The 15,715-nt window shown below is 37.2% G+C and overlaps 1 protein-coding gene across 5 annotated transcripts in view; it reads left to right on the top strand.

Annotated features, from left to right (window-relative positions):
- Positions 1 to 15,715, top strand: part of ATP8B4 (ATPase phospholipid transporting 8B4 (putative)) — a 232,952-nt gene that overhangs the window by 179,739 nt on the left and 37,498 nt on the right. For all 5 annotated transcript variants that reach the window (XM_072738501.1, XM_072738502.1, XM_025998689.2 and 2 more), the window contains 4 exons: positions 1,633 to 1,797; positions 2,809 to 2,920; positions 4,718 to 4,823; positions 13,519 to 13,663. In XM_072738501.1, coding sequence (XP_072594602.1) covers positions 1,633 to 1,797; positions 2,809 to 2,920; positions 4,718 to 4,823; positions 13,519 to 13,663 — 528 coding nt within the window. The remainder of the gene's footprint in view (positions 1 to 1,632; positions 1,798 to 2,808; positions 2,921 to 4,717; positions 4,824 to 13,518; positions 13,664 to 15,715) is intronic.

Genomic DNA, 15,715 nt, shown 5'->3' with positions numbered 1-15,715 from the left:
GTGATTCATTCACTAATTAAATAACTTAAATCATCTGTCCCCTATTGTAATGCCATGTTGGAGTTGATTCACTGTTGCACAGAACAGAGAGGAAAGCACTGGTCATGCCCAGTGCTGTTGCAAGGCAAAGAAGTGTTTCTGTGAATTAAGAGGACAAAAGATCATTACAAGGCAGTAACTAGATTTTCAGATCAGTAGGGGACCTAGTGGTGGTCTTGCAAAATGTGATTACAATGTCCAAAGTGCTACCAATTGCCTACAAGATAAATTTGGATAATTTTTCCCATTGTCTCTGTGGGCAAAACCACATTATTGCAGCATGCACTGAATTTTCTTTCCATTTACTGAATTAGGGTGTGTCATGGTTTAACTTGTGCTTGGTCACAAACCTATGTCTGTTCCATAAACCAAAACACACAGAGAAGATATGCTCAGTGGCAATGCCCAAAGAAGCAGAAATGTTAAAAAACACTTGCAGTCTAAAGGCCCATAAAATGACCACTGGAGGCCTAGATGAAGTGGGAAGTTTTTAGCATTTCCCCAAAGCAATCTACCTATGTTTCTAGCTATTGTGACTATGCGAGACACTTAGCAACTACCAGTCTCCCATTTTTATTTATCTATTTTTCCTATTTGGAGGAGAAAGCACCAAAGGTATCATTTGAGATTGTCAGCTTATTGAGACACTAAAGGAAAAGTATGATCTTCAATTCATTTAACCAATTGTTAAGTACCATCTCCAGAGAAATCAGTTTCTCAAAAATAGTAATTTTAAGAAATAACCTGACTTGGTGGTGTTCTTAAAATTTCTAAGAACTTTCATTATTGAAATAAAACTTTCATATAGCAAAAACAAAGAATATTTACAGATGAGCTAGAATGAAAAGTAAGTCATCCTCTACTTCTTGCTTCCCAGAAGCAAACTTCTGTAATAACTTTTTTGCCTTACTTTCCCTTTTGCTCCTAGAGGTTATCATTATAACCTTAATATGCTTCAGCTTCTGTTACCTGACCAACGTTTGTTTATTTATCTGTAATTGACTTTAAATTTTTGTTATGGAAGATTTCAAGCATAAATAGAAGTAAGACTCAGTTAATTTTAGACATAGCTATATTATTAGAGGAAACACGACAAGACTGGTGACATGTCATGTTGTCATCTTTTGAGAGAGCTCCTGCCTTTGACTTAAGAGCTATGGTTCCCCTGAGGATCCTTTCTTCTTTTCTGAAAGTTTAGGGCTATGTGCCATGCCACAGGCTGAGTCTCTCTTACTGACGGAGTGCTTCCATCATGCAGGGGATAGGTTGGAACCAATATATGTTTCTTCAAATGGATATCTCAAGTCATGGGTGTGGTTGATCACTTCTCAACTAGGGTACTTCAGCAGGCATTGTGGTTGTCTTTAAGGGAAGGCTAGCTCCCCTGAGGGCTTAACCCCAAAGAAATAAAATACAAAATATAAACATTATAACCCATTTCCAAGAGAATTAAAAAGCTGGGGGTCAGGATGGCTAAGCAATGCTCTTGGGACAAAATGAATTTAAGTGAAAAACTTCTTACCCATTGTTATTACTGTTATTGCCATGATTACTGTTCTGTGATGGTTCCTAAATCCATGTCTGCTTTGGCAGGAATTTGCAGGGGAAGGCCTTCGAACCTTGGCCATTGCATACCGAGATTTGGATGACAAGTACTTTAAAGAGTGGCATAAAATGCTTGAAGATGCAAATGCGCTCATGGATGAGAGGGATGAGCGGATAGCTGGACTATATGAAGAGATTGAAAGAGATTTAATGGTATGAGTTTAGAAGCATGATGGTTCGTATTTACAGATGGGATAGTATGTGTTTAGAAATCTAGTATAGGAATAATCCATTGCTAAATCATCTTGCACATAGTAGATGTTACCCTTTCAAACACTGAGTAATGCTTTATACATTGGCTTCAAGTTTGCCATGTATGGCCCTACAGAGCCTAGAGGATTATTTCTATTAGCAGTGGCTTATACAATTGGAGGTTTCTCCAAAGTAGAAGACAGTGGTATCTTTATTGATTGTTAGCCTCTGGTATGTCCTTGATGTTATGCTTTTGTTTTTGTTTTTGTTTTTTCCTCTCCCTGCTTTATGATCTACCTTTTTAGAGCAAGGAAGCTTTCCATGAAGAGTGGCTGTAGCTCTAAACCATCTTAGGCCATGATGTTCTGATGATATCTGTGCCGCCCAGAGTATGATCTACTTTAAAAACTGCTCTTCCCTGAGGCCCCAGTGATCAGGATGGTTAGCTACTGTGAAGTACTAAGGAGCATGTTTTATATTCATCTCTGTATGAAATATTATATAAGACCCTTCACTTTTTAGTTTATGGCATCTGCTTGTTTGTTAATTTAAGATGATGTCTCAACTTTTTTGTGATCCTTACTTTGAGATTAGGGCTCTCCTTTGGACCTTCCCATGTTGATATAAGTGGAGAAGCAGCTGGGGAGTTCTTCAGTTCTTAGAAGCCCAAATGGCTTCTGATGTTTATGCTAATATGTTACTGAGCATATCAGACTCCTCATAAAAATTCTGGCCTCCAGGATCTCTGCCATTAATTGGTGTGACTATCAATTGGCTTGGTTTGGGAATCTCCTCTTGAGGACCTTCCCAACCATCACTGCATATAATAAGATGCTTGCTGTATCAATGCATCATAACTTCCCATCTTCAATTCATGTTCCTTGACCTCTAAACTCTGTAATTTAAAGGCATAAATATTGTGGATGTTGTTTGCTTGTATTAACGTAAGGTATTCTCTATTTTTCAATGAAGCTACTAGGTGCCACTGCTGTAGAAGACAAATTACAAGAGGGTGTTATTGAAACAATTACCAATTTATCACTAGCCGATATTAAGATCTGGGTCCTAACAGGAGACAAACAAGGTAAATTGAAAATGGATGCTGATGATGTCTTGAAAGGGGGAGGGCAGTAATTTCTATGGTAAAATTTTAATTAACCAGAAAGCTTAATGAATTACACATTTATGCAGCCCTTCACATAGGAAAGAGTTGAAATATGAAAAGGAAATCTAATATATTACAAAAGTTTATTATTTAAAAATGAATTCTCTTTTATAGTATACCCTGAAAGTCAGTTGGGTTTCAGCTCAGTTGCTTTTTAAATATAGTACTTTCATCTGTAAGCAACAATGGTATTAAAAAATATTTGTTTCACATGAACACTGCCCCCAATCAGGACAGAGAGAGGCATAGCACTGAAGCAAGATGTCAGAGATCTCAGTACTACTGCTTTAGTTTCTTGATGGTAGGGAGTTGGGGGTAATTAGGGACAAGATCAGGATGGTGGGCAGACTTTGGAGAGATTCAGGGAAGCAGCTATTTATCCATTGGTGTGGAAATAATCTGACATTTTAATAATCACCACAGGGGTACCACTGCAACCAGGCTAAATTTCAAGACTGCTCATGTAGTGGTACGATGAGAGCTGACCCACTTTCAGACATGACAAAATGCCAAGTCAGCAGAGAGAGTCATTATGTTCAGCTTACTGTGTTTCCTAAGAAGAAACAGGGATCAGTAGATTTTGGATCTATTGCTAGCAGTAACGGCTAAAAAAAAAAAAAAAAAAAAAAAATTATTTTATGCTTCACCAGCAGTAAACCAGAATATTTAGTTAATTGGCACACATATGTTTTCAAGATTCTATGTATTGTTACATATTTTTTTAGAATATTGGAGGATTTGTAGATATGATACATCAGTTCTCCATGTGTTCACCCAAATCACTGATTACAAAAAATAAACAGTAGAGAGTTGAGCTCTGTGGTGTGTTAGTAGAGACTTCCTAGAGTATGATATTGATCAGTGGGTACATTCTTAACTATTCACTTAGTTATGAATATCCACAAGTTTATTCTTATTTGGCTTTCATTTCTGTGGCTTATACAAAGGATATGCTAGGATTTTATCAATTACCTTCAGACTTATGACAAATCTAATTATCCCACAGAATTTAGCGAGAGCCTAAAGACTCAATAGAATGAAAAACAAATGACCCTACTGAGGATGGAAGGGTTACCTAACTATTCAAGTGTCCAGTTCTATAGAAGTGGAAGAAGGACTGCTCAACATCATGTAGTTCTCCACTTACCTAGTAGCAGCAGTCCTGGGTGGTCTTTGAGGTGACAGTCAAATTCTGAATTTTAATTTGCTTAATGGTGAATTGCCAGTGTTGCACATCAGAGAACTATAAAGCTATTATAAGAACATTTTTGCTGTTATAAGAACATTTTTACTGTTCAGTTGAAAAGTTTGAATTTTTTCAATGTGTCTACAGATTGAATAATAGCTAAATTAAGTATTTTAGTTGTCCCAAAGCAATATTTAGGACTTCAGGTAAAAAGTTTTTTATTTACATATTTCACTATATTACAGGGCCTTAGGGTTTTTCCATAAGTACTAATTTTGGGAATTAAGAAATTTTTTCAACACTCATATGAGAAGGCTGAAAATTCATAGATGTTGCTACCTCTCCATGGATTTAGCAAGTGGTGAATTTGATCATGGAAAGAGTCTTTGAATTTAGCTCTGGGTTTCTTGGATTTTATCATTTATTACATTCTCTCTGACATTAAGGGGTAATGCCTCAAAACTTTTATGAAAAAGGTACTTATGTTATTAAGTAATGTTCTAACTGAGGTGGGTTTTATTTTGTATCAGAAACTGCCATCAACATTGGTTATGCCTGCAACATGCTGACTGATGACATGAAAGATGTGTTCATTATATCAGGGAACACAGCAGTGGAAGTCAGAGAAGAACTCAGGTAAGTGCTAAAGGAAGGAAGAAAGGAAGGGAGGTAGGGAGGGGAAAAGGAAGGTCAGAGTTGACAAGGTAGAAAGGCCCTTTATAGTTCTGTGGCCTTAATTTAGTATAGAATTCTTTCTGCATGTTTCCTAAATTCCTATTCATAAGATAGTTTTGACATCAGTTGTGAAGCATTGTCTTCAGGCCTCCAACATTTTCCAAGTATTTTTAGAAAAGTATTTGAAATTATTTACATTGAATTATCCTTTAAAACTAAGCATTGGTGAGTACCTAGCTCTTATATGATGAGTGATCAGATTCAGTTAGGGCATTTGTTTAAAACAGGAATTCCCTAGTTTCATTCTGGCCCCTAAATTAAGACTCTCCAGTGGATGGGGTATGGGGACTTGTATTTTCATAAGCACCTAGATGAAATTATGATCAGATAAATTTGAAAAACACAGCTGTGGGATATGGTATAGAAAGTTGAAATAGTCTTTCAGCATTAAAGAAAGTAGGTATTACTATTAAACCCAGATATATAATTCTTATGAGACATAGAATAATGTGAAATTTGTGTAAGTGCTGCAAATACCAGAAAATATATAAGTGCTGAAATTAGGTAAGAGTGGAAAAACATTAAATTTTGAGAAATAACATTTTTTTGAGAAATAACATTTCTTAAAATCTGCCCATTTTATGCTTTTTTTTTTTTGCTATTTCATTTTAAGTATGCATAGTTATTTTCCTAGAACTTTAAAAAATGCTGTCTTTTAACAATTTTTGCTTATCAATGCTTCTAGTAGCATCTCTAAGCTCAATCCATTTTGGGTCCAGCCAAGCAGATTATTGCATTAGAGGCAAACTGGTTGTATCTTGCAACATTCTAGATGAGGCTAGCCTCCCCTCAACACAACAATGGAGCACTATGGGCTTCCTTCATATGCCTCCATCATTGCACTTTTGTTCCTGAGCCTTGAAAAGAAAGGAAGTCTTAACTATCAGCACTACCAATTTATACTTGTAGATCAAATGTCCTGACTTCCACACTATTTTACCTCCAGTAGAAAACTGCTGGTGTACATGCTGGTCAGAAGCTATGACCGAGATGGCATGTCTTTGCCGAATACATTGAGAAATAGGGGGAAATAATAATAATTTTTAAGTAATAACAATTAAATGTTTTATTTTAAGAAAATACCTTTAAATGACCTTTTTTTGGGAATTTAACTCTTTATGAAGGATGGATGGATGTGAGCAGATCTAGACTGTAATGTGCCTAGTGCTAAATGCCTTGAGACAGTGCCCCCAGGCACTGTTATAAGCAGGATATATGTATTACATTTCATTCCCGAAGCAACCCAGTGGTAAGCATTATCATTATCCTTATTTTACAGATCAGGAAGTTGAGGCATGGATAGGGTGAATAACATGCCTAAAGTTTCACAACTGGCCAGTGGTTCAGCTGGTATTTGAATCTAGCGTGCCGTCAGAGCTTGTGCACCAAATCACTTGCCACGTGTCTCTCTAAACATATCTTGGATGTGTTCTTATTCCTTTTAAATGATTGACATAAAAAATGTAGTTGTTGAGGCATCTTACTGCTTCCCTTGAGGTCACACACCAGAGTAATGATGAGAGCAGAATAAATTCCAGGGAGAGACGGCAGATGTAAGAGGAAAGATATGGGCTTCGTGTTGGTTGGACTCATGTTGCAATCTCAGCTTAGTATTCACTGGCAGGCTGAATTACATTAAATATTCTGTTCAACCTCTCTTTGATTTGTTTCCTTATTTGTAAATGGGAAAATATGAAAATACCTACTCTGTAGATTATTTTATTCAGGAGATTAAAAGAGGTAAGAATGTAAAGAATTGTAGCCATTCAGTGAGTACCTTTCTTTCCTTTCCCTCTCTCTACTTATTCCCTTCCCCTTTTTTTCTTTTCTTCAGCTGTTGTTCCCACAACCAAGACTATTTTTATTAACATTTCCCCAATAGACTCTGTGGAGTCTATGAAAATTATATAAATAATAATAAAATTATATCAGTAATAATAAGATTTCTCAATATGTACTGTGCAAAGACACAGGCAGTCAACTTCTAACTAGCATGATACATCAGCTTTCTATATCCAGTTGATATAATAGTTGCTAAACATAACACAAACGTTACAAAAATGTGTTGAGTCTATACATTCTAATCATAGAGCAATCTATATTTTTTATTAACCTTCTTAAGATATTGAAGCCAATACACTAACCTCTATAACAACCTTTATGGGTCCCTTCCTCAATTGTTACATTGGATAAGGATATTGCAGGTTGATAGAACAGCACACATGAAGGCATAGAAACATGAAAGAAATCATGTTTCTAGGAGCAATGTCCATGTTTTAGCTAGAGTGTATGATAGAACTAAGGGTGGGAACCATTTTTTTCAGAACAGATTGGTGATTGATTGACAAGTGAAAATGGTTATACTCCACCTTAAAGTTATTGGGTGGATGTGGATGGCTTTTAAGCAGAGAGTAACAAACTCAATTCTACATTTATGAAATAACACTCCAGTGACAGGATAGATGGAATATGTTTGATGGGAAAATGAATGGTATGGGGAGATACATTAGGAAGCTATTGGGATACCTAAGTTTAGAGATGATGAGGCTGAACTAAAGTAGTGACACTGAAAGAGTGGAATGAAACTGACAGCCCTTTTGGAGGTAGAGCAGATAGAACTTGGAATTTGATTGGATGTGAAGAGAAGTAGGAAGCTATGTCATTTCTAGCTTGTCTGACTTTCACAGCTCAGAATACACTCAACCTTGCAAGAACAAAAACTCTTTAAATTTTATAAAACTGAACTTGAACCCCTTTTCTGCCTGGTGAGAGAACAATTAAACTAGGCACTTTGGGGTAAATTTAGTTCAAGTCTAGGATGCCCAGTTGCCCCACCTGTCACTGATCTTCAACATCTATCCTACTGGCATCTAGCACTTCTCACTTCTGTATCCCTTTCTGGTTTCCGGTCTCTCTGAGTCTTGGGCTTCCCTCTTGGCTTACTTCCACATGCTCATGGGGAAATAAGGCAAGTGTGGTTGCTCTTCTGTGTATCTGAGAAGACTTGTGTTCCCATGTGGCCACTTCTGTTCCTGAAATCCCTTTACTCTAGTATCTTTTTTGTCACTATATTTCAGTGGCAACCATTCCATACTCAGATTCCAAAAAACTCATCTGAGGATTCAGTGTGTGATTACCCACACACTCCTCCATCCACTACTGGTCCAGGGTATGAGTTAGGACCCAGATTTCTTTAACAAATCACCAAAATCTAAGCTTCTCTTCATAGTCCCTTTCTTCTAGACTAGGATGGACTTTCTACTCTGTTTATGGCAACATTTATGCCCTGATTTCTTTTAGGATTGTTTTATGAAACCTGGAGAACCCTTTTTTCTTCCCTCTCACAAAGCCCATTAATGAAATTCAAGATCAATGCTGATATGAGTTTCAAGAGTCTATTTCGGTACTTAAAAAGCCAGATCATGACTCTTTTTTGTTCCCTCTGTATTTGGCTCTGTGAAATCTCCTGAGACAAGGAGTATTTATTTCTGAGTAAAGAGGGTCATCTGTGATTGTGGTGGTGATTGCAGAAGGGTATGAAACCAAAGTTAATATCTCAAGATTTTATCCAGCTACTTTTGGGTGACTAAGTAGATGGCATAACTGCCATTATGTGGAAGGAATCTGGAGAAATATGAATTCTTATAAGTTGTTGTTAGGAGTGTAAGTTGATAGAAGCTTTCTCGAGGGCAAACTTGAAACATATTTCAAAATTACATATATGTACACTTTTGATCCAATGATCTATATTTCTGGGAATTGTCCTTGAACAAGTGGATAAATGTCTGAATATGCATATAAAGAAATACTGATTGCTGCATCAATTATAACTGAAAATCAGAAAATGCTCAAATACCCAGCCACAAGGGATGATGTTGATTACTATGACATATACTGGCAGTGGGATACTATACAGATATTAAAAGTGATTATGTGTTTATTGACATTGAAAGATGCCCATGATATATTTAAGTGAAAAATGAGATTATGATCCCTTTTTTTTAAATAAAGTATGTATTTTTATATATGCATATGTATAAAACACTATACATCTATATCCATATCTGTCCTTTACTTACCCAGCAAGCTCTAGAGGACATATACAGTGGTTATCTCTGAGTGTTGAAATTATGGATTGTGTTTCCTTTGTTCTTTATGGCTCTCTTATTATTTGAAATTATAATAGTGTTCAATTCATAACTGGGAAAAATCCAAAGATATTTTAATGAGAAGAAAAAATATTCAGAGGGGAAAAATAAGGAATTTCTGCCTAGGCTAATTATTTCAGGCCCCTAAGGCCATTTTGCTTAACTGACTAGCAAATTATGTTTATTTTAACTCAGACTTGAAGATAACCTTATTCTCAGAGTTTAAGACAGGGAGGCAATGCATGGTAGAAAATTCTATATGAATGGCATGAATACATTTGTAGTATGCATTTTCTTAATACTAGGATTGGGGGAAATAGAGAACCCAAGAAAAGTTATTGCCAAAGGTATTCTCTCTAATCCTAATCTGGGCTATTTATATCTAAACCCACAGTTTGGGAAATGAAATATTAAAATCATAAATTTGCACCATTCAGGTTTTTTTGTGTTATCTTTTGAGTTTAGTAGGAGTTCATGCAAAAACAACCCCAAAAAAGTGTATCAAAAAAACAAGATCTAAGTGACAGTAGCTATTAGAAGGAAAGGACCTAAATGGTTATATTTAAACCCATCAAATGTGTCTAGATTATTCCACAAACATGGATATATAATTTTTATGCATATCATGCGTGTGGCTTGTTTCAATTTTTTTTTTTTAATTTTTATTTATTTATGATAGTCACACAGAGAGAGAGAGAGAGGCAGAGACATAGGCAGAGGGAGAAGCAGGCTCCATGCACCGGGAGCCCAACGTGGGATTCGATCCCGGGTCTCCAGGATCGCGCCCTGGGCCAAAGGCAGGCGCTAAACCACTGCGCCACCCAGGGATCCCCATTGTTTCAAATTTAATGTCATGAAACTGTCTTAGGCACTTTGAGTCCTGGGTTAATTTTGCCACCATAGCTCTTTTAATATTAAAGACATGCCCAGAAATCTACAATTAAACCCAGCTATGATTTCTCTGCAGATTACTACATTGATTACATTTCACTGATACATATGTCTTCTGCCCAAAGGAAGACAGATGAGAATATAATTTTGCTTGAGCTGACAGGTGAACTCATTCTGTGTTTCATTTTTGTTGTGTTGGTCCCATGTTTTGTTGGAAAAATTCATGTCCTATAACTAAACCATGACATTACTCCACTGCTTCTGAGAAATATTCCAGCGTTATACCTAGGAATTGATATTTTTTCTTTAATCAGCAAAACACGTTGCACTTTTTTGAGCACTACTTGGTAGAAAGTTACTTGTTTAAATGAGCAGCATTCTCAAATGCAAATAGCTCCAGAACCAGGCAGGTAACATTAGTTTTGTGGTCCTAGGCTATAAGACATTAGATAGTGGTGGAGCCTTTGGTGAAGGTGAACAACATGATGTCCATAAACTCATACAGATTTTTAAAAACACTGTGCAGGCCAAAGAAAATGCATCTCATTCCTCATTTCCAACTTCTAGTCATTCAGACAAAATGTTTTAGTAGGCTAGGTTTCTATCATACACCATAACATTTTAGGGTACTAAGAAATCATGGCAATGTTCTAGTACACACTGGTGCAGCTGTCCAAGTTTTCATAGCTAGTTCAACCAGTCTGATTGGCTGTCCCATTCACCTAGTTTCTAATAAAACACAGCGTTAGGGGTTGAGTATCTTATAAACTACATGGATGGTAAGGGATGGAACTAGGGCTTGAAATAAAAATTTCATGGACTTCCTCCTTTTCTCTTCTGTTGCCAGTGTGGTGCTATCTGGATACTTAACTGCTCCTCTGGCACTATCTTTTTCTGGTCCTAGAGAGAGCCTGTGGCTGACTCTATATGTAAACCAGCTTAGTGCAGGTAACTGAGAACTAGGAATTTGAAAACCTGAGTTCTATGCTGGGTCTGTAACTGACTTGACAAGTGGCTAGAAGTCAAATCACTCAACTATGGGCACACAAGACGTCAGAGGCAGACTTGGGCCTGAGCGCAGCTCTCTGGGGTCCAAGCTCAATGCTCTTATATCCGAGTCAGGATTGTCTTCTTTTAAACATAATGCCATGGTTTCAATTCATTTCTTAACAGGTCCATGTAATGTTTGAACTCAGAGTGTCTTATGAGCATGCCATCTCTTTTTTTATACAGTGCATGCAAGCCACCGTGGGCCCAACTGTGCTCTGCTGTATTTACAGTGGCACCGGGCTGTAAATGCCACAGTTACCTCATCCGCTAAGGCATTTCTGCATGCCAGCATTCTAATAGACTGCCCTTCATTACACCGCATGGGAGAACACAGGCCCTTTTCTGTTTTAGCATTTGTTATTTGTGTTATGCGATTAAGCATTGTGTGTTATGCCTGCAAAAATGTAGTTTCTGTTCAATAGAGGGAGTCATATAGTTTTCCCTTTCCCAATAAATTGTTTTTTTGAGTACCAGCTGGCATTTAAGAGCTAAATTCCAGGGAGAGAAAGAAATGATAGCTATAGAGCATGAGTGAAGGTCTGAAAATGCGTGAGCCCCATCTGGTGAGGAGGGGTGGCCCATGTGGAGGGAACACAGTGGGATTTTAAGCCAAGCCAGAAAAACTGTCCCTTTTCTGCCTGGAGATGTTAGGAAGACAGTTTAGGGGAAAAAAATCCTAAGTAAATAGAATTTCAGCCAATACTTTCATGAACTTCACCCTTCATTGGAATGTTTTTATGCTCTGGGGGAAAACAGAGATTGAGTCATTTATACAGCGAGTGAGAACTTTACTAAAAAGGAAACCTCGGGAGATGTTTGCCCTTTGGTGCTTTCTTAAGACCCAGTTTATGAGCTCTGCAACATTGTCAGAGAAATGCTCGCTTCTGAGGAGCTTGTTTCTCTAGCTTTCTTCATTATATGGGACAGTAAATTTTCATGACTGTGAGGAGGACTCCTTGACATGGTTATCTGATATAAAAGTCTAATTCTCCCACTAAGCAATGATTTTTCTTGTCTGTTCTCCACCCACCCCCCACCTTAACTCCCTAAATTTCACACATAGCACTCTGACTTTATAAATCTTTTTCTTTGATTCTGCGGACTGATTGTTAAATGCTTGATATCACTCTTGGAGCAGGGCATGTAAACTCTGGGCTCCTTGGGTTCCTAAATGCAGGCTGTGCTTATGGTCCTGGACAGCAGAAGGAGATGTTGAGCCAGAAGATAAGGGAGCGTGTGTGTGTGTGTGTGTGTGTGTGTATGTGTGTGTGTATGTGTATGTGTGTGTGTGTGTGTGTTGTGTTTTGTTTTTGTTTTTGTTTAGACTTCACATATAAACAATTAGTGTTACATTTTCAAATAATTAGAAAGCTAAGGGTTAAACTGGTTGTTTTTGCACAGTGAACATTCTCTTCTTTTTATATCATAAAACTATTTTAATAAATGTTTTCTATATAGGATGAGGCTTTGGGGAACCATTTCATTTTGCTGTAAGTCAAAACATCCATTTTCTGGTCTCCCGCTCCTCATTTGCTCTTGGGCACTCATTTTGTACATGCAAGTTGTAGCCTACCATATTGGTGGCTGGCTTTGGCACTCATCTTCAGGGAGTATCTGCCATGTAGCTTCCTGGTTGTGGTGAAAGTTCTGGAGTCATGTCAGCTTGCCCTATTTACTTCAAAGCCTAAATTTCTCTTCCATTAAAGGTATTATCTTTCCATTTTGAAGAGGTTAAGATTTGAAGAGGTAAAGCGCCTCTTCAACCATGTTAAGTGACCATGGATGAGTGTGAGCAGAACTTTTTCTACTGCTAATTGGGGCATTGGAAGGAGTTTCCATATGGAATGACCCTCTACATTCAGTGTCTGTATTTTCTTTCCCAGAAGATTTATTCTATTGTTTGAGCTGATGAGTACAATTTTCACTTAAAACAGTCCATTATATCCTAATGACTATGCCAATTCAGTATATGCCATCATTTAGTTTTATTTTTACACTTTTAGAAAATGTGCTTATTAAAGGACTGCTGTTTTAAGCCAGATCATATCACACTGTTCTGCAAATTAATAAATTTATTTTATATATTAAAGTCCTGCAATTCCTAGAGGATGTCATCAATTGTCTTTAGTCCTTCTCTTTTTGATATTACATGTTACATGCCAGATCAGTGGTTTTGAAGTACTTGAAGCTCAGACAACCTTATATGCCAAATGTAGTGAGAACACCTAGTTCAAGCCCAGCTCAGGATGGTAATTTAGATTTAAGACAATTGTAAATGTTCAAAATGATTCTGTGTTCATTGTGTTTACTTTCATACTTCCTGGAATTTGCAAATTTGCTATGGTCTCCCCATCACAAAGAACCATCCGTCTTGCTTTACTGTAACTGAATCTTATGCCATAATCTATCCAAATTGTGATGAAATGAATTTACCTCTAGCCAGTCTGTTAGCATAATAGGTATGCTCTGTATACTTGTTCTGATTTGTTTCCCCCCTCTCCTTCAAGAAAAGCAAAGGAAAATTTGTTTGGACAAAACAGAAGTTCTTCCAACGGCCATGTAGTTTTTGAAAAACAGCAGCTGGAGCTGGACTCAGTTGTAGAAGAAACCATAACAGGAGATTATGCCTTAGTCATAAATGGCCACAGTTTGGTGAGTTTGCTTAAGGCTTTTGTTCTTTTTCTTTATCCCAATAATTGTCTCTTTAGTGCTGTTGTAATGAGATCTCCTTTTGTGTTTTCCACATAAATGACACTACTAGAAACAGGGTATACACAATGATTTCCTGTTTTCAAGGGGAAAGGAAACTTCTGATATATATTTCATATATTATTACTTGAATCACCACAGCGAAAGGGGGGATCCAAAGAAATAGTGTGTTCACAGAATATCAATCTCATCTAGATGACTGTAGGCCAATTAGTAGTATTGTTTAAGTGCTTTCTAAGGGAGAGTGTCATAGCTCCCTGTTATTTAATTAAAATAATGTAACTGTTGGATGTACTGTGATTATTGCTCTTGCTGATGTTTGTGATTTGGCAGAGCACAACTTGATCTTCATATAATTATCACACCAAATTATTGCCATTAAGATACCTCTGGTGGTTTTTTCTAAATAGCAGTATTTTACACCAATGCCAAACAATTTGCTTTGATTAGGAAATCTGGTTCTTGTCGTAATAGAATAAACTTGCATTGTGCTTTTAATGTAGTTCAGGTTCCAAATCTTGAACAAATATCAAAACACTCTTCTGAGTTTCTAATTTAGAAAACAAAAGCTCTGATTGGAGTCCAGTGAAATTATCATTTATATGCACAAAGAGCTAATCTCACATCTTTCTCCAGCTTTGATGATCATTTCTCACTTTTGGAGTTCGGAAAAATAAATGTATCTTCCTGTAGACAGTTTCTTAGACGACAAAAGAAATTGGCTATGAGTATATTGTATTTTCCCCCTTGTGATCAGCTGTCTGTTAGCTCTTAGTGCTTAGAGCATTATCCAGCTGGATTCCAGACGTAATGATGTGTTGCCTTCTACACCATGGAAAGTTACAGAGCTCAGCTGCAAGCCAAGCTCAGTCGAAGGTTTGCCCAGATGACACGAACTTCTCCCTTGCACAAATGAGCAGCAACTGAAAATTATAAGCCTGTCAACTGGGACTTGAAACTGGTGGCCTCCAAGCTGAATTGCCCAGGGACTACAATATGGAAAGGTTCCTAATGAGTTGTGCTTTGACTTTCCCTCAGGCTCAAAGAAGCCAATGTGTGGTGGGTTAGAGTACTCAAGTGATAATGTATGCTACTTTTTCTTTGTCTCTATATCTGTTGAAAGAAAGAGCTAAGATAGATGTTCTTCAAGAACCCTTTCAGCTTCAAAGCCTGAAACTTATGAAACCATGAAATGCCATTTTTCATTTGAGGAGAATTGACCACATTTCTGCTGGTATGGTCAGAAGGGTTTTTTAGTTTGTTTGTTTTTGTTTTTTTTGTTGTTGTTGTTTTTATAGTAAATCATGATTCCAATTTGCTCAAATCTCAGTGCTTTGCAGAATATAATTGGGCTCTTTATCAGAGACTAAGTCTAGGTTTTCACTTGTTGATAATAAAGAAGAAAATAAAAGAGAAAAAAGGGGACCATTCTGGGCAAGACAACTAGTTACATGCTTTCTCTTTTAGAAAGGGCAATTAAATTTGAGAAAGCTAACTCGCCATTTTCCCTGGGAATCATAGGCCTTGATATAAGAGTTTTCTATGTCAGAGTCATGTTTTATATTCATTCACCCATCCTTTCATTGATACCAGTAACATTTATTAAATGCCCAGGTCAAGATGCTGGAGCCTGAGGATAAGGATGTGAATAGAACATGGTTCTTGTTTTAGGGATTGCCATCTAGTAGGAGAGCTAATCTCACAGTGGTATGACAAATACTATATAGAGGAATGAACAAAGAGCTTTGAGTGCATAGAGGCAGACACATTTAGTTTCTTGTATGAAAGTCAGGGAAGACTTCCTGGAGGAAGTGATGTTTCCAGGTACAGAAGCAGCAAGTACAAAGGCACAGAGTCAAGAAAGAACCAATCCCATTACAGAAACAATCAATTTGGCATGATGAGAATACAGAGTAAACTTAAAGGTAGTGGTAGAAGACAGAACTCAAAAGGAATATAGGGGCCAGATTGTGATGGGCTGTGACTGTCTTGCTT

This window comes from Vulpes vulpes, chromosome 15 (assembly GCF_048418805.1).
Source record: "Vulpes vulpes isolate BD-2025 chromosome 15, VulVul3, whole genome shotgun sequence".
Lineage (NCBI taxonomy): Eukaryota > Metazoa > Chordata > Mammalia > Carnivora > Canidae > Vulpes > Vulpes vulpes.
The sequence above is the reverse complement of the archived record's forward strand: the minus strand, read 5'-3'. Positions and strand labels throughout refer to the sequence as shown.